At 48.3% G+C, this 23,154-nt stretch overlaps 1 protein-coding gene across 2 annotated transcripts in view; it reads left to right on the forward strand.

The window, feature by feature from the left end:
• Positions 1–22,053, forward strand: part of LOC146782824 (alpha-2,8-sialyltransferase 8F-like) — a 222,952-nt gene extending 200,899 nt beyond the window's left edge. Inside the window, exons 6-7 of one of the 2 annotated variants that reach the window (XM_085639218.1) lie at positions 20,443–20,532; positions 21,097–22,053. In XM_085639218.1, the coding sequence (XP_085495344.1) occupies positions 20,443–20,532; positions 21,097–21,559 (553 nt within the window). In that variant the 3' untranslated portion in view covers positions 21,560–22,053. The remainder of the gene's footprint in view (positions 1–20,442; positions 20,533–21,096) is intronic. The other variant, XM_085639219.1, reaches the window with a different exon arrangement.
• The last annotated feature ends 1,101 nt before the right edge of the window (positions 22,054–23,154 follow it).

The following is a 23,154-nucleotide window of genomic DNA, read 5'->3' on the forward strand; positions in this document are numbered from 1 at the left end:
TTTGTGTGGGGCAAACAATGAGTATAGGCGTGTACTTTTTGGTATTTCTCAGATTTTTATCGGATTTCCCTTTTGCAATTACACTTTCACCTCTGTCGTCCATCACCAGGGGCATTTTATTTTCAGTTGTAACATAAAGCGAATTAACGTGATCCCCCATGTCAGTCTACACTGTGGGGTCATGGTGGAATGATTGAAGCTGAGCTGCAAGAAACAACGTTAACAGAATCTTAAACAAGTGCAAGCTCGTGCTTGCTGGGAACAAACTTCATTGTGAGCATGTAAGGTAAATATAGCGAAGAAAAGTGCATTTCCCAGGGATCGAGGAAACGGGCAACACACCACTAAGGTAGCATCAAGTTAATTTAAAAAATCAATATAATTTAGGAAAAAATAGAAACATGTTTAATTGATAAGGAACAGTAAATAGGCTTTGATTGATGTCTCTCTTAGACGCCAGAAATACAGCGTTCACCGAAGACAGTGGGCCACTGTCTTCGGTGAACGCTGTATTTCCTTTGCTAGAATCCGAAACTAGGCCGCGGGAGGCCTTGAGATGCCACGCAGAGAAAGAAGCGCGAGCTGCCCAACTGGAACATTTGATTGCGCTGTCAGAAGAGAGTTCTGTTAATGTAGGGAAAATGACGTGTTTAGGTTTCCTTACTCACTCACGATATCGCCACTGTTTTTCTGAATTTTCTAGTTTCTTAATTACTCTCAACCAGTGATACTCAAAGTAGGCCGGGGACCTTCCCATGCGGCCCCTGGTTGAGCAGCAGCACCAGGCCGCAGTTTACTTTACAAAGCATTATTAACCGCAGAAGAATCGTTTCGCCCTGGTACATGAGATTATAAAAGTGCATTGCATTTTATGTTTTTTTATTAACAGTTTTCAAGCATGAATTTGGAAACATGATTCATGCCCCCCTCCTCTGAGAACAATGCCAATCAGCAAAGTGAAATAAAACAATGACCCAAGATTACACAGTTTGGTCAAGTGCGGAAGCTGGGATTGATCCCAGGCAACGGAGGGCATCTGGTGTGTGTGGCATACATACCAACATTTCCGAAGTGGGAGATTTAAAAAAAAATAATCAGGAGATTGGGGGCTGACTTTTGCACACACATGCGTCATCACGCATACACGTGCCTACAAAAGGACAATGCACCAGTTCTTTTAATTTATTGGTCCAAGAAGAATCACTAACTTAAGAGAATTAACTAGATGCAGTGCGAAAGCGCTTTCTGTAAGGCGGGTGTGCCAGCTGCAACTTACTGCTGTGCGCTACAAAAATAAATTAATATTAAAAAAAAGAACAGAATGGTTACAGAGGAGCAGGTGGATTAGGAGGTGTAGGGTAAGCAACGGGTACCGAGTGCGGTGGGGGAAACAAAAAAAAGAAAGGCAGGTTGAGGGAGGAGGGAAAGGCAATATACTAGGTTGACGGCAACACGGCGGTATTTGGCCGGGAGAGAAGTGCAAAAGGGAGAAAGCTGGAAAACACATGCACTCTCATGAAGTGCATAACCAAAAGTGAGCAGTGAGCAAATACAAGCCTGGCAATGAAAAGGATGTCAAAGAGGCTATGCTGCAGGGAAGGGACAAACACAGAATGACCAAGATGGGACAAGGAAAGCCGTTGAATATTAAGCAAACATATAAGGGCTACAATAAAGCTGTTCGTTCGGACAACAATAAGCACGTAATAAGTTCTTGGTAAGTCTGCAATAGGTCTGTTGCAACTAGTAAGCTCACACTGTCTGGTCGGTGAGCCCTAAAAATGAATGCCAGGCATCTCAAGCAAACATTTATATGTGCCCCGAATGTATGTGCCACACTTAACTTTTGCAAAGTGTCTGTCGCTGAGCTGCACCATGTGAGGTACATTATTTTTTGTAACTTTTGATGCTTTGAGCTAAAAACGTTTGTTTGGTGGAATCTGCAGATTATGCAACAGAGAGTGGGATATTTGCAAGAAAGCCCACAGCTCACAGCTCACAATCACATTTTGCCAGTGGCCCTGCCTAAAACATCTAGAATTCTTTGTAAAATAAAAGCCCTTGACTGGGAGCACGATGTCCTGATGTTATACATTAGGGACAGCCATGAGTTTCAGTTAGGATCCTTGTTTAGAGGAACATGTGACTGGTTGTGTAGTTTTTGCTACAGTGTAATTTGCTTGGTGATGCAAAGAGGGTACATCACATGCATTGTGGGTGGTCGCGTAGTGCTAGGATGAGATGTGAGTATGATGTGTTATGGTGATGTGTGTAGGGTAGAGTAGGGGACGTGGTACGATGGGAGATATTGGATTGTGTAGTTGTATTCAATGCCATGTAGTTTGGTTCAGTGCCAATATGGTTTTGTATAGTATAACGTGATTGATAGTTTCATTGTTGATCTCTGTCTTCTTATATCCTTTGTACACAAAACTGGGGATAGTTCACACCAGGAACACACACCACTCATAGCTACGATAATGCAAATGCACGCAAGCACAAACACACGCAGACAAATACGTATATGTGCATAAAAAGTTTACTCCATTGCGATGGCGAAGGGGAATACCTCTGCTATTCCGAGGGACCTCCGCTGACCACATTTAGAATTGTACTCAAGCCCCATCGACAACTCCTAAATTGGTGGTTCATTGTCAATGCGGGAAAAGTTTGACAGACGGTACCGTCAAACATGGTGGACAGTCCTCAAACATTTTTAATGTTCTGCTTTTCAAAGACAAACTATCAATGTTCAAATTTGCTTTTGAAACATCAAAAAAAACGAATGAACATACCCTGTGAGTTTTCTCCCATGGTATAGGGGTCACTTTGGCTTATTTCCCATCCCACACCTTCAGGTTTTTCCTGGTTGTGACAAACTGGAAATAAAATCAGTACACCATCCATCCTAAATAGGGCGGGGAGTGCAATGTTCTTCCACTCTCGCTCCTACTCCCTCGGGTTCATCAGAGAAAGTATTCCGTTAACAGCACCAACCGGGCCATTATGGACAGAATACGACTGTAAATGAGGCGGACGGACTGAAGGTCTGGTGGGTAGGGTACTCCATCACATTTGCAACAGAGTGCCCTGCTCACCCAACTCTAAATTGGTGCTAAGTGATCTCAGTACATCCACCTGTCTCATAGACAGCAAACTTGAGTCTAGAGGAATGCTGTTGACCCATCTTCTTTACTTAGCTGTCCCTAAAATCACTACCCAAAACACACATACCTGTGAACGTCACAGAGCAGAGCCAAATGATAGAACACTTCACAATCACTGAGAACGCTGTACATGTATGAGTTTGGCCCTCCTCTAGCACTGCTTGCAACACACCAATGGACCAACAGTATCGACATTCTTTAATACGGCTGGCTACAAGGTTAACACAATGTAAATAGCGTTTCTCAAAGCCAAGGCAAGCGCTCCTCATATCTTCACTCGACTCCAAATAAACAGAAAAAGGCCAATTATTTGACAGGTGCAGAACAGTTTAAAAACGAAATGGCACGCGTAACAATTAATGTCATTACTGATTGGGCCTTGAATCGGGTTACTGTCATGTATGGGCTTTGGAAGTGTGCTGCTGCAGGACTGGACATTTGGAAGGAAGAGATGTGTTACAGGTAAAAAACACTTAGAGGGCCTCTTCCCATTGGCTGTGTGTACTTGGCTTGGGGGTCGTTTTGCAAGCAGAACAGTTGGAGGATTGGGCACTTTTTTGATATGTTTGTAATGTTTTCTTCACACTTGTGCTTTAAAATGCTAAATTTGGATCCCGTTTTTGCAAAAATTTACAGTAAATATGTGGTGTAAAACCCACCATTTGAATACATTTTTTGCAAAATTTTCTTGCGGGGGGAATTCCCCCCGCACCCTCCTTTTTCAGTTCGGGCTCGCTCGCTTCGATCGCGCATTGTAAGAGGGTATACAATTTTTCGCCCCACCAGTTTAAAAATCCACCAGCCGCCCCTGCCACCGGCCCCTAGTATGCGCATAGACAAGAAAACAGGAGAGTGATGAGATAGCGTGTAGGATAGATGCTTGACATTCCTCAACCAGGGGTCGTGATATGGGACAGCAACCAGTAGTCTAATCCGTCCTTGTGTTTTACTGGGCTGTGTGATGCGTGTAAGCAAGTTCAGTCGGGTGCAGCAGGCGCCACGCATCATTTAGTGAATACTGTTCACACATGTCTGCAAACGCCAATGCGGAGTGGGGTTTAACATTTGGTACTCTAGCTGTGCTGTAAAGTGCTGGATCCAGCATTATGTTCAGGTCTCCCCTATTAAACTATGATTAGCATTTAGTACAGCAATTTGTGCTTGCAAATTATGAAAAATGTAGGTCCGTCTACATTAGGTGCAGATACAGTGGCTAGCAATATGCGGTGTCCCAACATCAGCCCTGATATCAATAGATAACATCCTTCTGGGTCTGCTACTGTGCTTAAATGCCAGAAAGGCAATGTATTGCGTATCAAAATGGCTACCCACGAGAGTATGAACTGTAGCTAGTAAAAAAACTATTGTTTCCCCACATGGACGCAGATGAGTGTGTGGGCGCCAAGTGAGTTTCCATCACAACTACTGCGTGCCTGCGTACCTGCGTATCTTTTGTAAGACTTGCTGCCATTTTCCGCGAGTTGCTGAGTCCCCTAATGTTCTAAGACATGAACGCTATGTCTGCAAATGTTTTAATATTAGCCAACATCATTGTGCACTACACACAGGTGTATCACCCTGAAATTAAATGTTTCCTAGCACTGTTGCACCCCTGGGTGGGAAATACCCCATTCCCTATTTAGCATGAACTGTTGAACCCCACTTCCACCCACCCATGCTGAACGGCTGTCTACCCAGCACTCCCCCGTATCAGCAAATAGTAAAACTGTTTAACTGTCCAGTGCCAACCATGGCTAACCATTCTTGATAAGGTGAACATCACTGGGGGAATGGCAACACCACATCAGCTCCCGCATCTTGAAAAATGAACCCTGCAGTTCTTCCATTCTTTTAACAGCAGCTGCACTACTATACAGTAAACCCAACCCCTTGTTACCAGTCACAGACATGTGACTCGATATAAAGTGTTGTTGTCTGCAGGCCGGTGGGCCAGTCACATAGGCCCGCAGTTATCCAGTCTGGAAAAAAGTCCACACTGGCGCTAGAGTGGATTTCTGGCTGCGACCCTCGTTGGTTGTTTTGCTGAGTTTCTGCGAAGGTCTTGCAGAACTTCTGAACATCCATGGGGTGGTCAAAACGGTACAGCATTCCGTATCGTAGCCCAAGATTGCGTAGCGCTGCTTTCACCCCTGCATATTTACGCCGAGCCTCCTGCACCAGTATGGTGGAGTCTGAGAATAAGGATAGTGTAGATCCCTGCCAGGTCAATGGACCTTTTTCCCTCTCCAATCTCAGGGTGGTTTTCCTGGCACCTGCAATTATGGGTCGGGCGGGAGGATGACACTCTGCTATCCATCAAATCTAGTCTCTGCTCGTGGCTGTCCAGCCGCTCGTGCATCTTGTCTAGTCTCTTGTGGAGCGCTTCAACTCTACCATCTAGTGCCTTGAAGCCACTGTGCAGTACTTTCAGAAGAGCTTCTGCACCTCATCGCGCCACCTGCCCGCCTAGTCCTGAGGCAGCGTCCTCACCTCTTCAGCGCAAGATGGCGTTGCCTTTTCTTTTACCGTGTTGAAGGGCAGGTTATGCTGTTTAGGTTCTTTTCGAGCCATATTGTCACGCATTGAGGTGCCGAGGCCAGCTTTTGTCACCACCAGGTGGGGGACCGCTTCCGTTGTCCCACTATGCAGGCCCAGTTGAGGGCCCGTAGTGCTGTTGCCTCGATCTTGGACCCCAACAAGCAGATACCGGGACCAGGTAGGTCATATGGTCCACTGGCGAAGACTGGGAGCCAATCTCTTGGCACCTCTTGCCTAGCGCTCTCCCTCTTTGTAGCTCCACCATGCAGACATCACCCATCAGCCTCCTAAGGGCCTCCGTTCTAATGCAGAGAGGGCTTTAGGATAAAATCAGTCATTCTCGGCCTCCATATGCCAGTCCATTCTCTGGGCCCCACTGGTCCAAGCACGGATCCGGGACCAGTCTGCGTCTGCCCATAAGTCAGGATTCAATTTCTCCTGCCTTGTCGGAGCTCACCGTCGCAGGCCGTCCACCCGTGCCATTTATTAGTTGTGTTCTGGTCCAGAGGCTGCAATTCAGTGTTGCGCTGCCCCCTGTACCCCAGCCAGCCGTGCAGTACCTTTGTCGGCACAGGCGTCTCTATTGGCTAGCCTGCTCACACAGCAGCAGCTCTCTGCAGTTCACCTGCAGGTGTCTCAAGCCCGCATACGGGTCACGGACAGGTGCTCCCGCTACGCTGGTCCTCCACAATGATGCAGAAACAGGCCCAGAGTAGGCCGCAACTCAGCCTCGACTTCCTCCTTCAGGCTCAAGCTCTCACTGGCATTCTGCCCACGAAATGCCTCGGATCTCTCGTGGGCCACGCTCGGGCACATTTACCATGGCATTTCATGCCGGTGCAGCCGCACTACATGCCCCTAAGGGCCCGGATTCGCAGGATGGCTGATAAAGCTTCAACTCCGTGCGGACATTACGGTCGGCGGCTTGGCCACGCCCTTTTTAAAAACTTTTTTTATTGGTCACTGTTAGACCTGTCATCCTCAAGGTGCTCTTCCCCAAACTTGTTGCTTTCACCTTCTTCATTTTTGCTGAATCTTTTTGTTGACTTTAGGACTCTGAGCTCTTTACCATTGCCGACCTACGCTTAAGTGCATATGCTTCTCCCCTACACATGGTAACATTGGTGTATACTCAATTGACATATTTAGTTTACTTGTGAGTCCCTTGTAAAATTGTATACCATATAGCCAGGGCCTGCCGCACTGATTGTGCCACCCAAGCAAGTATCCTTGCAAACCTGCCTCAGGCCTGCCACTACAGAGCATGTGTGCAGTTTCACTGCCACTTTGACTTGACATTTAAAACCCTTTGCCAAGCCTTAAAGTCTCATTTTATTACACGCAGGTCACCCCTAAGGTAGGCTCTAGATAGCCCATATGGCAGGGTGCTGTGTAAGTAAAAGGCAGGACACATACTTTTAAGTTTCGCATGTTCTGAAGGTGAAAAACTCCCAAAATCTTTTTTCACTTCTGCGAGGCCTACTCCTCTCATAGGTTAAAATGGTAATTCCTTAATACACTTTTGAGCTGAAATTTGTGATTAGAAAAGAGCAGCTTTGTGATGTTTTATATCTTTGGAATAGTGATGATGAATCCTCTTTACTGGAAAAATCAGAATTAACATTACTATTTTAGAAATGCCACTTTTAGAAAGTGATCATTTCTCTTCTCTTACAGCTCTGTGTGCGTGCAGCCTTGCCTCCAATATATGACTGGGCTGGGTGACAGCTACAGTTTGTGCATTACCTCTAGACAGCTAGAAGGCTAGATGTGTCTGAGAACTTATCGGCATAGCTCTTCCTGAGTAGGAAAGGAGAGAGGGGCTGACATTTGCACCTGAATAGTAGTAGGTAGTGCCCTGTCCTCACACAAAGGGCTGATGTGCCCCCTACAGATAGTCTGGAGCCAGGACAGGCAAGTAAGAACCTCTGTGCATTTCAAATACCCTTCTTTGAAGTCACCCCCACTTCAAAGTCACAACTGGGTAAAAGAACTAGGTCTCTGAACCACTAAAATAAGCCACTGCTGGAACTATAACTGCACATTGCCGGAGGGACTGCTGTGCTGCTTAAAAGACTCATCTTAGGACTGCTGACCTGGAAGGCCTGCTTTGGCTCTTGTGTTGCCCTGCTGACTGCTGCTCTCTGACTTTGCTGAAGGAGAGCTCACTCTGCCTTCTCCTCCAAGTGTGCTCCAAGGGCTTGTTGGATTGCCTCCTGTTGTGGACACTCAGGGAAATCAAACTCTGTAGCTCTGCTCTTGTGCCTGGAATTGGACCCAGAGACTTGCAACAGTGACTCTGACGCATCGCCTGCCTGCTGGAAAAGGCAACTGACGCATCAACCCTGTTGTGGGAGTAAAATAGGCACATCGCACTTGGGGCCCCAGTAGCACCACCGAGACCGCCGTATCGACCGCCTCATTGCCACCACCATAAAAGGGCAATTCTCACATCCCTTCGCCAGGCGTGGAGAAACCCAGCGCATCTAAATCGACGCAGCACTAAGACCACTGCTTCGCCACCGCTGCAGTCTATCGAGATGGACACACCCCTTCGACTGCATGGAGAAACCCAGTGCATCAGCTTCTGTATCAACGCATCATGGCTTCAAAACTCGCTTACAGAAACCAGTACATCGCCTTCAACAAGTGAGTGAAATCAGCACATCCCCTCGACAGCAGGAGTGATATCGATGCATTGACCCCCACATCTTGTGTGAGCAACCAGGATCAAAGTACTCTATTTCCAGAGCCTGCGTGGCTCCTGTACCCGGCCAAAGCTTCATCGTGGTCAGCTTGAACTGTTGACTGTGCCCTGGTCCCGCACGACCTCAAGTAACCCCGGTCCACCGCAACCAAAAGAAACTCCAAAAGCGCTAATTGCCTCTAAGCTCTATTTTTACACTTATTCCTTTAAAATTCATATATGCGTTTTTTTTTTCTTAACCATTTAGGGCCATATGTAGGTAGCCTAACATTTACCACTTCATAAATACCGAATTTTACCGATTCGGTATTTATGAAGTGGTAATTGATATGTAGGTAATCCATCGGTAATATTTACCGATTCGGAATGGGTCGGTAATTTAGAATCGGTATTTACCGATTCAGTAATGGTAACTGGCTTCCCATTGATTCCTATGGGCCAGGAGGCCCATAGGAATCAATGGGAAGCCAGTTACCATTACCGAATCGGTAAATACCGATTCGGTAATGGGGGGAACACAATCAAGGGTGGCAGGGTGTCACAGTGACACCCTGTTGCACCCCTGATTCCTGCATGTGTGCACATGTGGCACACATACATGCCCTAAGGGCATGTATGTCTGCCACATTGCACACTTCAAAGTGCAAAAAAATGCTTTTTTCCTGCTATTCGTCATTTACCACCAACTTTTAGTTGGTGGTAAATAACGAATCCCCACAACACCCACACACTCCCCCTACATATCATTTCAGGATTCGGTATTTACCGAATCGGTAAAATGACCGAATCGGTAATTTTACCGATTCGGTAAATTACCGAATCCTGAAATGTGCCCCCTACATACCAAAAGCCTGAATACCGGTCGGTAACGGGATATTTACCGAAAATCGGCCGTTACCGACCGGTATTGGGCTTCCTACATATGGCCCTTAGTCTTTTAAAATTCATATCTCGGCTTGTACTTATTGGATTTGTGTTGTTTCGTTCTTGCTCTGTTCAGAATATAATCTATTTTTCTAAACCTGTGTGGTCTTTTTGTAGTGTTTTCATTGCGTTACTGTGTGAGTGCATTGCACAAATATTTTTAGACATTGCCTCTTTAGATGAGCCTAAATGCTCTGTGCCAAGCTACCAGAGGATGAGCATAGGTAATCTCTAAGTTTGTATCTGACTTACTTTGACAAGGATTGTGGTTCCTGCTTGTACAGGGTGCATACTCTGATAACCAGAAACACCAATTTCTAACAGTACCGGTAACATCAAAAAGAGAAAATGACACTGAGTCATCCATAAACATGCCGGTCAAAACATTTTCACAGTGAGGTACAGTTTCAGATCCACAATACAATTGGGAACACAGAATGTAATAGCCAGACCCATAAGCCCTCAGATAATCAACAGACAATGTGGAACGTGTGTGAGAGTGTTGGGTTCAATCAGGGGTTGACATGGAGGAGTTACCAGTCCCCTCTCCTGAGGTCCAACCAGAGGGGCCCAGGAAGGTAGCCAGCAGTCTGCCCCGGGTATCGAGGTCCTGCCCCAATTTTTCGTCAGTTCTGCATCTTTTTAGTGTCAATTAATCTGTCACTGCCTATTCGGCACATCATGCGCACAGCACCTCAGGTCTGGGCTCGCTGTGCCCATCCAGGTGATTGCAATGCTGTGCTCGGCGAAGACGAGACGTGTAGAAACTTGAAAGACATTTTCTAACTCTTTTCACAGCGAATGTCCCCCCAAAATACATGTAATTTGGTCTGCCAGGCAGGGGATCGCTACCACTGCCGTCACCCTGAAAAGCATGTACAGACGGGCGACATAATTTGATGTTTAGAAAGGATACTGTTGGATGACGGCCACAGGGGTATTGCTGGGGCCTGGAAGGGTCTATCCTGTTTAGCCTGGACAGGGTTATGTATGTTCGATGTAGAAAGTGAAAATACGTACGTTTGAACCTGGCATTACTAGAAATAGACTGTACCATCCCATACAACTATGACCTTTCTGGTCCAGGCCACCCTAGCGGGGGCTGGGACGTGCCTTCTATCCGCCAAACCATTGAGATTGTTAACACATTCTCCATTACTGTCTTTAATCGATTATATGGGTAGCATCTGAAACAATTGAGATATCCTTATAGTAAACCCATAATCATGTTTTTTTAAACAAAAACTGGATCCTGCACTAATCCAGAAGAATAACTTTTTAATGAGCTCCATGTTAGTGGTTGAGCCCGTTCAGGTGGCATTCACCTACCCGAATGAGAGGAAGACACCTGTGATGAAGCATGCCACTGTTAACTGTGGGTGAAGTGTCTTCTTCTAATATTTAATTACTTATACCAAGTAGGAGGTGAGTCTATAATAAGGGGTTCCCCGTTTAAGAGCCCATGCTCCCATCAATCAACCAATCAATTAGGATTTTTAAAGAGCGGCTCATCACACAATAGGGTATCCAGATGCTTCCAAGGTCCTGGAGGCTTTTTCGAACTGCCAGGTTTTGAGGGCCATTCGGAATTCCGGAAGTGAGGTGATGGTACGGGAGGTACGTTGGGAGGTTGTTCCAGGTCTTTGCAGCGATGTGGGAGGAGCATCGGTAGATGAGGGGAGTATGGGCAAGTGAAAGGGAGGCGGAGCCCAGTCTTCTTGATGGTTGATCGAAGTCCTGGCAGTGGTTAATATAGGCGGGTCCGAGGTTGTGTAGAGCCTTGTGTGCATGGGTGAGCAGCTTGAATTGGCATCTCTTCTGTACGGGGAGCCTGAGGTGGAGTATGATGTGGGTTTGTTGGAGAAGGCAGAGGATGAGTCTGGCTGTGGCGTTCATAATGGTCTGAAGTCTGTAGGAGGTGTGCAGCGATTCCTACGTAGAAGGCGTTGCCGTAGTCTAGTCTGCTGGTAATGACGGATTGTATAACGGTGCGTGTCGTGTGTAGGGATAGCCACTTGAAGATCTTACGTAGAATATGTAGAGTGAGGAAGTAGGCAGAGGAGACAGCGTTGATCTGTGATTTCATAGTGAGCTTGTTGTCAATGATGATTCTGAGGTTTTTGGCATGGTTGGATGGAGTGGGGGCGATTCCTAGGTCTGATGGCCACCTTGAACCGCTCCATGTATTGCTGTTGTTGGCAAAGATCAGTACTTCCTTCTTGTCTGTGCCTCAGGCAGTTGTTCTTCATCCAGTTGGCGATGTTTGTCAAGCATCTGTAGAACCTGGTTTTGGTGGTGGTGGGGTCGTCCGTGAATGCAAGGATGAGTTGGGTGACATCTGTGTAGGAAATTATGTTGAGATAGTGGGATTTGACAATGTTGGCAAGAGGGGCCATGTATGCATTGAAGAGCGTGGGGCTGAGGGATGAGAGTTAAGAAGGGATCCATCTGAGCGTGTCCGCTTAAATTCCAATGTGATGAAGTTTTTTGAGCGTGTGGTGGGATACTGAGTTGAAGGCTGCCGAGGGGGCAAGGAGGATCAAAGATGCTGTTTCTCCTCCATCGAGGAGGGTTCGGATGTCATCAGTGGCTGCGATCAGGGCAGTTTTGTTGCTGTGATTGCTGCGGAAGCCGGATTGGGAGGCGTTGAGTAGCTGGCTCCGCTCCAGGTGTATCATGAGTTGATTGTTGAGGTTTCTTTTCCAGTACCTTAGCTGGGATTGTGAGGTGGGAGACTGGTCGTAAGTTTTTGAGTTCACTGCGGTCGGCGAAGGTCGTTCCCCCCCCCCCAGAGTTTTATATAGTTAAAACTAGACCCAAAGGTATCAGAGTGCTCTACATGAGCACCAGTTCCATCACAGATGGACACATTCATTTTTTGGCACGTGGGGATTAAGTGTTTTGCCCGGAATTACATATGATGAGTGTCCCTGCCGAGACTTGAACCCGGTTCCCCAGCTTCGAGGTCAACCGCGCTAGCCATTAGGCCACATCCTCTAGTCTGACTTTGGCATCTCCAGGTGTCAGGAAATGCTGCGGTAATAATAGAGGTGTTCAGTAGGGTGATGCGTTCCTGGACGATCTTTGGTTTCTGAAGTTGAAGATGTGATGTTGACATGGGTCTGTGGGTTCCCGAGTGGATGGATTTCACGGTGGAGGTGGTGTCCTGGGTGGAGAGGCTGTTCTAGGTGGTCATTGTGTGGTTTGTGTCTGTTACCGTGGTGGCGTATCCGTCGAGGAAGTCCGCAGGTGTGGGTTGGGGTTCGAAGTTTCTGTATATGGTTGCAGTCTTTTCGTGGAAGAAGTGGGCGAGGTTGTCGCACAGCTCCTGTGAGGGTGTGGTGTTGTTTTCGCTGGCAATCAATCAATCAATCACTGCATTTGTAAATCGCGCTACATACCCAAGAGGGTCTCAAGGCGCTGGGGAGGGGGGGGGGGTGCTACTGGTCGAAGAGCCAGGTCTTCAGGAGTCTTCTGAAGGCCAGCAGGTCCTGGGTCTGTCGTAGGCTTGTGGGGAGAGTGTTCCAGGTCTTGGCGGCGAGGTAGGAGAAGGATCTGCCGCCGCCGGTGGTTTTTCGGATGCGGGGGACTGTGGCGAGGCCGAGGTTGGCTGAGCGGAGGCTTCGGGTGGGGGTGTGGAAGCTGAGTCGGTTGTTGAGGTAGGTGGGTCCGGTGTTGTGCAGTGCTTTGTGTGCGTGGATCAGGAGCTTGAAGGTGATCCTTTTGTTGACGGGGAGCCAGTGCAGGCCTCTCAGGTGGAGTGTGATGTGGCTGCGGCGGGAGACATCGAGGATGAGTCGGGCCGAGGCGTTCTGGATGCGTTGGAGTCGTCTCAGGAGCTTGTTTATAGTTCCTGAGTAGAGGGCGTTCCCGTAGTCGAGTCTGTTGGTGATGAGGGCCTGGGTAACGGTTTTTCTCGTGCCGAGGGGGATCCATTTGAAGATCCTGTGGAACATACGGAGGGTGTTGAAGCAGGACGCGGAGACGGCGTTGACTTGCCTGGTCATGGAGAGAGTGGAGTTGAGGATGACCCCCAGGTTGCGTGCGTGGTCCGTGGGATCCGGGGCTGTGCCTAGTGATGTGGGTCACCAAGAGTCAACCCAGGCTGATGGGGTGGGTCCGAGAATGAGGACCTCCGTCTTGTCTGAGTTCAGCTTCAGTCTGCTGTCCTTCATCCAGTCGGCTACGGCCTTCATTCCTCTGTGGAGGTTAGCTTTGGCGGTGTGGGGATCTTCGGTGAGGGATATGATCAGCTGGGTGTCGTCGGCGTAGGAGATGATGTTGAGGTTGTGTTGTCGTGCGACGTGGGCGAGGGGGGCCATGTAGATATTGAACAGCGTCGGGCTGAGGGAGGATCCCTGTGGGACGCCGCAGATGATCTCGGTGGTTTTGGAGCGGATGGGTGGGAGGCGGACGCTCTGGGTTCTGCCGGAGAGGAAGGATGTGGTCCAGGCCAGGGCCTTCTCTTGGATACCGGCGTCATGGAGGCGTGCTGATAGGGTGCGGTGGCAGACCGTGTCAAAGGCTGCTGATAGGTCCAGGAGGATGAGGGCGGCTGTTTCTCCTTTGTCCATCAGGGTCCGGATGTCGTCAGTGGCGGCGATGAGGGCGGTCTCGGTGCTGTGGTTGCTGCGAAAACCGGATTGGGAAGGGTCCAGGATATTGTTAACTTCGAGGTAGCGGGTCAGCTGTTTGTTGACAATCTTCTCGGTCACTTTTGCCGGGAAAGGGAGCAGGGAGATGGGCTGGAAGTTCTTGAGGTCCTTGGGGTCCGCCTTGGGCTTCTTCAGAAGGGCGTTGATCTCGGCGTGCTTCCAGCTTTCTGGGAAGGTTGCTGTCTCGAAGGAACAGTTCATTGTTTTCCGGAGGTGGGGCGCGATGGTTGCGCTGGATTTGTTGAAGACGTGGTGAGGGCAGGGGTCCAATGGGGATCCGGAGTGGATGGAGTTCATGGTTTTGATGGTGTCTTCGTCGCTGACGCTGGACCAGACGGTCAGGCGACTGGTGCGAGTGGTAGTCGCAGGGGTGGTGCACTCGGTGGTGGGTGCGGGGGGGGGGTCGGAGTTGAAGCTGTCTTGGATGTCGGTGATCTTGCGGTGGAAGAAGGTGGCAAGGGAGTCGCACAGGTCTTGAGATGGCGGGATGTCGTTGGTGTTGGAGCTGGGGTTGGAGAGTTCTTTCACGATGCTGAAGAGCTCTTTGGTGTTGTGTGAGTTGTTGTCTAGGCGGTCCTTGAAGGCGGTCTTCTTGGCGGTCCTGATAAGTTGGTGGTGTCTGTGGGTGGTGCTCTTGAGGGCTGTGTGGTTGTCTGGTGTTCGGTCGTGGAGCCATTTCTTCTCCAGCTTCTGACAGGTGTGCTTGGAGATCCGGAGGTCCTCGGTGAACCAGGCGGCTTTCTTGTTGGTGTGGTTGGTTGTAGAGGTCTTGAGAGGGGCGAGGGTGTTGGCGCAGTCGTTGATCCACTGTGTGAGGTTGGTCGCGGTGGTGTCTGGGTCGGTGGGGTCGGTGGGTGGTCTCAGGGCAAGGGCGGTAGTCAGTTGGTCCTCGGTGACCTTGCCCCAGCAGCGGTGTGGTAGCTGTTGGGTGCGGTGGTGTGTGGTGGGTTTTCCGAAGGTGAAGTGGACGCATCTGTGGTCGGTCCAGTGTGGTTCGGTGGTGTGGTTGAAGGAGACGTGGGGGCTTGCGGAGAAGATGGGGTCGAGCGTGTGTCCAGCGGCGTGGGTAGGTGTCGTTACGAGCTGTTTGAGTCCGAGGTTGGCGAGGTTGGCGATCAGGGCGGTGGAGTTGGCGTCGTTGTTGTTCTTGAGGTGGAAGTTCAGGTCCCCGAGGAGGATGTAGTCCGTGGAAGCAAGGGCGTGGGTGCTGATGAGGTCGGCGATGGTGTCACTGAACTGTGGACGGGGTCCGGGAGGTCTGTAGATGAGAGTTCCTCTGAGGGTGGTGTTGGGGTCGGTGTGGATCTGGAAGTGCATGTGCTCGGCGGTGGCCCGGTAGCAGGGGTGGTCTCGTCTGGTGTTGAGTGCGTGGAGGTTGCTTGCGTCGTAGTGCAGTCTGGCTTTGTTTTAGGGGGGTGCGGGGTCCAGGGATTCTGGCACTGGGTGCGGTCCAGGCACGGACGGGCGCAGACGGGCTTGCCTTCGGCGCGCCAGCGGCGTGCCCACTGCGCGCGTCCGCTGCGCGCCCGCTTCGCGGCCTCCATATGACAGCAGAGGGAGGGAGGAACAGCTGGGAGGTGGGAGCGGGGCAGCCAATGGGAGTGAAGGGGGCGGGGCCGGGGGAAAAAACAGCGGGAAAAGACGGCGGGAGAGGGACAACAGAGCACAGGGGTACAGAAAGCAAAACACAGCGGCACGGAATGAAAAAAACAAAGTGGCACAGAAAGCCAAGCGCAGGGGTATAGAATAAAAAAGGGAGCGAGCAGTCAGGCGGCAAAAGCGGCAGCGGAGGTTCAACCCACAGGGGGCTTCATGGCGGATGGGGGGGAGCGACCTGCCTGGTGACAGGGTCAAGCAAGTTGGAGGATTCCTTAACAATGTTGAAAAGTTCCTTGGTGTTGTTGGCACTGGTTTTGATGCGTACTGCAAGGGCAGACTTCTTTGTTGCCCTCAGCAGGTGGTGGCAGAGGTTGAGAAAGGTCCTGAAGGCTCCCCTGTCGGAGGTGTCCTTGCTGGTGTGCCATCTCCTCATCAACTGTTTGCTGTCTGGCTTTGCTGTTCTGAGGTCTTGGGTGTACCAGCTGGATTTTTGGGAGGATTTTCTCTGGGTGTTGCTCTTGATGGGGTTGATGCTGTCTGTTCAATTCGTGACCCAGGCACTGAAGTGTTTCACTCCTTGTTTGAGGTTGGTGGCGGTAGCAGCATTGGAGGTGTTGAGGGCATTCGCCCAGTTGGTCTCTGAGATTTGTTCCACCTCCGGTGTGGGGCGTTGGTCATCTTGGGGGTGGAGGTGCGGGGCTGGAGATGCTGAAGTGGAGTGATCGTGCATGTGAGTTCTGTGACATGGATGCATTTGACGCGGTAGCTGGAGGTGAAAATTGGGTCCAGCGTGTGTCCTGCAGTGTGTGTAGGGTCATGGACGATCTGGGTCAATCCGAGGCTGCTCATAATGTCGAGGAGGTATGCAGTGTTTATGTCATTGGGGTCGTCGATGTGGAAATTTGGGTCACAGAGGAAGATGTACTCCTTGGAGTCTAAGGCTAGGGGTGCAATGAAGTCTACGATGGTATTGCAGAAGCTGGACCCGTGCTCTCCATGCCACTGGAATCAAGCTATCCGGGCTGAAGAGGGGTGAAACCCTGAAACCGGACCTAGGATGCTTGTTTCCAGTCCAGGGAGAACCAGGCTTGGCAGTTCGGGCTGGACTGTTCCCATGAGGCACAGGGTCAAGACTGATTTGCATATGGCTAGGTTTAAACTGGAATGGCATGGTGAGCAAAAAAACAATGGATTTAGGCCCAGATCTCTGTACTGGGGTGAATGTATAACATTGTTCTGCATTCCGTCCATCAACTGTTGTTTTTGCATTTGTCACCCCGAGTGGGACGGGTATGCCCAGACGTGGGTCCAGTGTTCTCCATGCCACTGGAATCAAGTTATCCTGGCTGAACAGGGGTGAAACCCCGAAACCGGTCCTAGGATGCTTGTTTCCAGTCCAGGGAGGACCTGGCTTGGCAGTCCGGGCTGGACTGTTCCCATGAGGCACAGGGTCAAGACTAGGGTGACCAACTGGCATTGGTGCAAATTCAGGACGGTGAGTGTAAAAATTCAGGACAAAGGGTCAAAATTCAGGACACAAATTCAGGACAGGAGGTCAAAATTCAGGACAAAACTTCAGGACAATAGGTACGTTTTACAGACACATCAGAGGAGGTCGCGCAATAGTATATAAGTAAGCCCAGCCATATCCAAACATATTCAACCATTTGCAAACCTATCCATCATGTATCCTTCCATCTATCATTTCACTCCTCCATCCTTTCACTCATCTATACATTATCCATCCATCCACCATTTCACCCTATCCATCTGTACACTCATCCATCCACTCTTCTACCCATCCATCCATTCACTCATCCATCCAGGCATTTACCCTTTCACCCATCCAGCCATCCTTTCACTTACTCATCCATCCATCCACCCAGTCACTCATCCTTCCACCCATCCACCCTTTCAGTCATCCATCCATCCTCCCTTTCTCTCTCCATCGACCCTTTCACTTAGCCATCCTTCCTTCCATCCACCCACCCATCCATCTACTCATCCACTCATTAATCCATCCATTGACCCTATCACTCATCCATCCTTTTTCTCATCCATTTATCCTTTCACTCCTTCACTCATCTATACATCCTTTTGTCCATCTACCCTCCCTTTCACTCACTCATCCATCCTTACATCCACCCTTTCACTCATCTGTCTGTCCATTCACCCTTGCACATATCAATTCATCAATCCATCATTTCACTCATCCATCCACCCTTTTACCCATCCAGCTACCCTTCCACCCATACATCCAGCTATTTACCTTTTCTCTCATCCATCCTTCCACTCACTCATCAATCATCCATCCTCTCTCGTTATCCATCTATTCAATCTTTCATTCACCCATTCACCCTTTCACTAATTCATCCAGCCATCCACCAATCCCTTCACTTACTCACTCGCCCATCTTTTCATATTAATTTTGAGCTGAGCCTTTTTGAGAAGAGGCCCATCAAGAACTTCACCCTCACTGAAGGAGCCATTCCAGGACTGGGCCAGATGCCACCCAGGGCGGAGACAGGATCCACCACAGGGGGGTAGGATAGGAGCCACCACATGGGGGGACAGGAGCCATCACGGGGGGGGGCAGGAGCCATCACAGGAGGGGGAACAGGATCCACCAGGGTGGGCACACGGGTGGGCATGCAGTATTCTAGTATCATTTTGGTCTCTTCCAGGATGGGGTAGGGCTCCTCACCTCCTCCTGGACAAGACGAGAAGACAGGCTCTCTTTCCAAAATGTTAGTTTTGCCATCCCCCACTATGATGTAAAGTACTTAAAGGAGATACTCCAAGAGAACTGATTTAACTGATTGTCCTCCATACTTTGTTAATCAGTGTGGGTGCGATTGTGCCATTTCTTTATTTTATTACATTATAGACTGCATGTTTGAAGAACTGAGGTTTGCTTACAATTTAGTGACAGTAATTAAGCTCTGTGAAGAGACCCACCTGCTGCCTCAGGGTAATCAGAGCCGGTTCTACGATTTTTGGGGTCCTGGGCAGAAAGGGAATGTGTGAGGCCCCTCTAAATTGCAGAGACATGAGGCATTAAGGGCTGTTTGCATCTGAATAGATGCCCCTGCTCCTGAAGCTGCAGCCCCTCCCTCTCAGTCACCTTCAAGCACCTCTTAACAGCTCATCAAGGGCGGAAGGTGTGAGGGTTGCCATCCAGCTGTGCCTCTCCAATGCTGCTGGGGATCTGAGCTTTGGTACTGCATCGGAGTCTGTTACACCCGACCTCAACAGCATCGGAGTCAAGAAGGGAGGAGGGCTGAAGCTGTGCCGGCTTTAGGGTGATGCGACCGGTGCCGGTTAAAATTATGGACAAATAGCATCCGTTAAAGAATCCTTCACGGACAACGGACAGACGGCCGAAATTACGGACTGTCCGTGAAATTTGCGGACGGTTGGTCACCCTAGTCAAGACTGATTTGCATATGGCTAGGTTCAAACTGGAATGGCATGGTGAGCAAAAAAACTATGGATTTAGGCCCAGATCTCTGTACTGGGGTGAATGTATGACATTGTTCTGCATTCCGTCCATCAACTGTTGTTTTTGCATTTGTCACCCCGAGTGGGACGGGTATGCCCAGACGTGGGTCCAGTGTTCTCCATGCCACTGGAATCAAGCTATCCTGGCTGAAGAGGGGTGAAACCCCGAAACCGGTCCTAGGATGCTTGTTTCCAGTCCAGAGAGGACCTGGCTTGGCAGTTCGGGCTGGACTGTTCCCATGAGGCACAGGATCAAGACTGATTTGCATATGGCTAGGTTCAAACTGGAATGGCATGGTGAGCAATAAAAACGATGGATTTAGGCCCAGATCTCTGTACTGGGGTGAATGTATGACATTGTTCTGCATTCTGTCCATCAACTGCTGTTTTTGCATTTGCAAACAAGAAGGCATATATTTAGAACCTCGCTGTTATTTCCTCAATCTTTTCTTATTTTAAGGATGCTAAAAAAGGCTACTTTGGGTAGTTATAAACACTTATCAGTAAGTGCCATATATATAGTTATTAGTGAGATAACTAATGGACAGATACATCGGCCATTCTAACAATGCATGCAGATTTTGTGCACACAACCTTGGCAAAGTCAAAAAGCTAACCCCGCTCCATGTCCCACCTTAGCACCTCCCTAAACTCCGCCCACTGCTCCTTTTGGTAAGTACCTGCACTTATTTTTTCCATCTAAAGCAAAGCGCTAAACCTAGGCAGTTCACAAAAGCTTGTCGTTATAAAAAATGGGTCATGGCTCTAAACAGTTTGGAAACCACTGTCATAGAGTTTCATGATTTGAGTTTTTTTTTTTTAGAAGGCCAGAGTTTTGCGGGAAGAGAGCAGCTTTACTCGCGGTGTGATGCTGACACTACTGTTTGAGGTACAACAGTGCTTTAAGATGTCGCTTTTTCATTACCACAAAACAAGGCCTTCTTAAGATGGCTGTCGCTGAGAGCTCTGGGAAGGTAGCAGTGGGCTAAAGAAAGAAGGGCATCATGGGAAATGGAGTTTCGGTTTGCTTTTCTGCACACTTTATAGTTTAAAATTAATATTAAGCTGCTCTAGATGGCAAAAAATAGAGAACTCCTTTTGACGTCATTTTTTCGAACCCTCTTGAAGAACCTCCACTTTTACTAAAGACTCGGTACCATGTTTGCTTCTGCCCTTGCAATATTTGTTGTGAAAGATGCACTTGGAGGGCAGAACATGCCCGCTTCATTGGGGGGATTATTATCAGTAACATATATCATGGATCTTAAAATCAGCCACGTAAAGCCGCCATCCTGCAGGTCAAGCTGTGCCTGCGTCTCTCATCTCTTGTCTTTTCTGCACTTCCTCACAGATTCAACGTGCCGCCGCTCCTCAACTATACGAATGACGTAGGGAGAAAGGTGCACCTCGTCACTGTAAACCCGAGCATTGTGGTTGAAAGGTACCATCAAGACCCTCAGATTTACTTCTACATGTGTGAGCTTGTTGGCTGCTTTGGGAGGTTTTTTACTTCATTCTGCCACTGCAGGGGCAAAATACCCCAGAAAAGCCAGAAGCCAGTGTTGGTGGGTGGGTCGCCATAGAGAAAGAGCTATTTCAACAGTGCATGGTTTTCCATACTAGTTCAGTGTTGGAGCGATATAATGCTCCTCACCACATTTCGCACCTTTGTCTGTAGAGTTCTACCCACTTCATGGCCATACCAGTGCAGAATGTGGGCTACATCAGTTCATAACATAGCACAGTTGGAAGGGCACTTTTGAGGCAGATTTGTCATGCCACCCCATCCATTCTTCGTGTTTTACTGCCCGCCCCACCACCCTCCACTATACTCTGCCTTTGATCTTTCATTAAAATAAATCCCCTCTATGTGGCCATAGCCCTTTTAGATCCTATTAAAGATCAAAGTCTTTCTTGGCTGCTCGGGTATTTGTACTTACAACACGTAAGTTTGAACTTAAGTCTCACGTACGTATTTGTACTTTTTTTCTATTCTGTCTTTCAGATTTCGAAATTTAGATCACAGAAGGAGAGCCTTTGTGGACATGATGCAGTCCTATGGAGATGCCCTCATCCTGATGCCAACGTTCTCCTACCTGCGGAACACTGAGGTGTCCTTCAAGGTGCAGTACACGCTTGAGGACTTTGGCCTGGCCTCCACGATGGTGTCCTTCCATCCCGTGTACCTACAGAAGCTGGCGCAGTACTGGAAGAGCAAGGGTCTGAAGGCCCTGAGGTTGTCATCGGGACTCATGCTGGTCAGTGCAGCCCTCGAGCTCTGCGACACCGTTACCCTATATGGCTTCTGGCCATTCAGCACCGACTGGAAGGGCAGGAAGCTCAGTTACCATTACTATGACCAGGTTAAGTTCGAAAGGTTTGTGCACTCTATGCCTATGGAATTCGTTCTCTACTCTCAGATGCACATTGATGGGGCACTACGGCTACACGTGGGGCCATGTTTCTGACATGGGACATTTGTTCAGATTAATACCATGTTTTATTTCCGTTAAGAGGAGTAATTCTGGAGAATTACTGGATTTTGCACTACGCCATATGTTTGAAATCTTTGCCATTTTGCATAACGTACAATGTGTCCCGCTAAAAGACATTTTCTGCACAGAAGTCTCCTGCAGTAGCTTGAATAACTTTTCTAAGCAATATAGGTCCTCACCTACAAAAGTCACATGAGATACTTGGCATGCACCTTTATGTAAATTAGAGTAATGTTCCCAACATTTTGAAGGGGAAGTATGTAAATTACATGCAGGTCTACTTCATGCACTGCTGTGTCTGACTTTGCACTCAACTGTTGCCAATGTGCTAACATATCTTGTAAACAAATGTCTTAAGTAGTATATAAGGATGTTCCAGAAAAACACCCATTGCCTCTGTTTCTTTACTGATAATTAAATAGTAATAAAAGTATATTGGTTCAATAAAAACATTATTTAATATTGCACACATTTTTTAATATCTTTTTTGCATATATCCAATAAAAGATTTTTCAGAAAGACCAGCAAGTAGAACTTGCAGAGTGGTTAGCTGTGCTGTGGGAATCCTGGCATTGGGAGGTGCACATACTGTTTAATGGGCTGAAATCACAAAAGGTCCACTCACTGATCACTTCTTTCAATCAAGATTTGAATTATACCCTCCTTGCTTCAATCAAGAAATCATTAAACCCTCCACGCTTCAATCGAGGATTGAACTTTACCCTCATGCCTTTAATCAAGGATGTATTTATACTGCCTTTGCTTCAAAAAAGGATTGATTTATATCCTTTCCCCTTAAATTAAGGATTTAATTCTCCCCTACTTGCTTTAATCATGTATTGAATTATATCCTCTTGCTTCAATCTTAGATTGCATTAGTCCCTCTTTGGTTCAATCACGGATTTGTTTACATCTTCCTTTCTTCATTTAAGGTTTAAATTATACCCTCCGTCCTTCAATCAAGGATTGAATTATACCTCCTTGTTTCAATCATGGGGTGAATTGTACCCACTTTGCTTCAATCAAGGACTGAATTATATCCTCCTTGCTTCAACCATGGATTGAATTTTACCCTTTTTGATTTAATCATGGTTTGAAATGATACCCTCTTTACTATATTCTCCTTGCTCAACTAACGAATGACCTTTTATTCCTTAGTTCAAGCAAGGAGGGTATAGTGCGCACCCTTGTGTGCACTAAGTTTAACATTTCTCGACCGCAGAAAGTCCGTAAGTGAGGTCCTGATTGCGATGGCGTTCAGACGAGTGTCGAACTGCCATCGTTTTGAGCAGGTGTACGACCGACTATGTGTCGGTGGTTTCACCTGCCCGATTACAATGCGACCGCTGTGTAGGCAGTCGTAAAAATGCCTTTCACCATAGTGGCTTGTGCTGCGGCCCGGAAAAGTCCCACAGCACAAGCAGAAATGGTAAAAAGGCATTTTACAAACATCCATTCACCGTGTGTCAGGCACCATGTGGTGCCTGGTAAACAGTGCATGGATGTTTGGGGGGCACCGCATGCCCCCTGGCCCCATAGCGGAGGACCACGGGAACAAGGGCCCTGCT

Source organism: Triturus cristatus, chromosome 12, assembly GCF_964204655.1.
Source record: "Triturus cristatus chromosome 12, aTriCri1.1, whole genome shotgun sequence".
Classification (NCBI taxonomy): domain Eukaryota; kingdom Metazoa; phylum Chordata; class Amphibia; order Caudata; family Salamandridae; genus Triturus; species Triturus cristatus.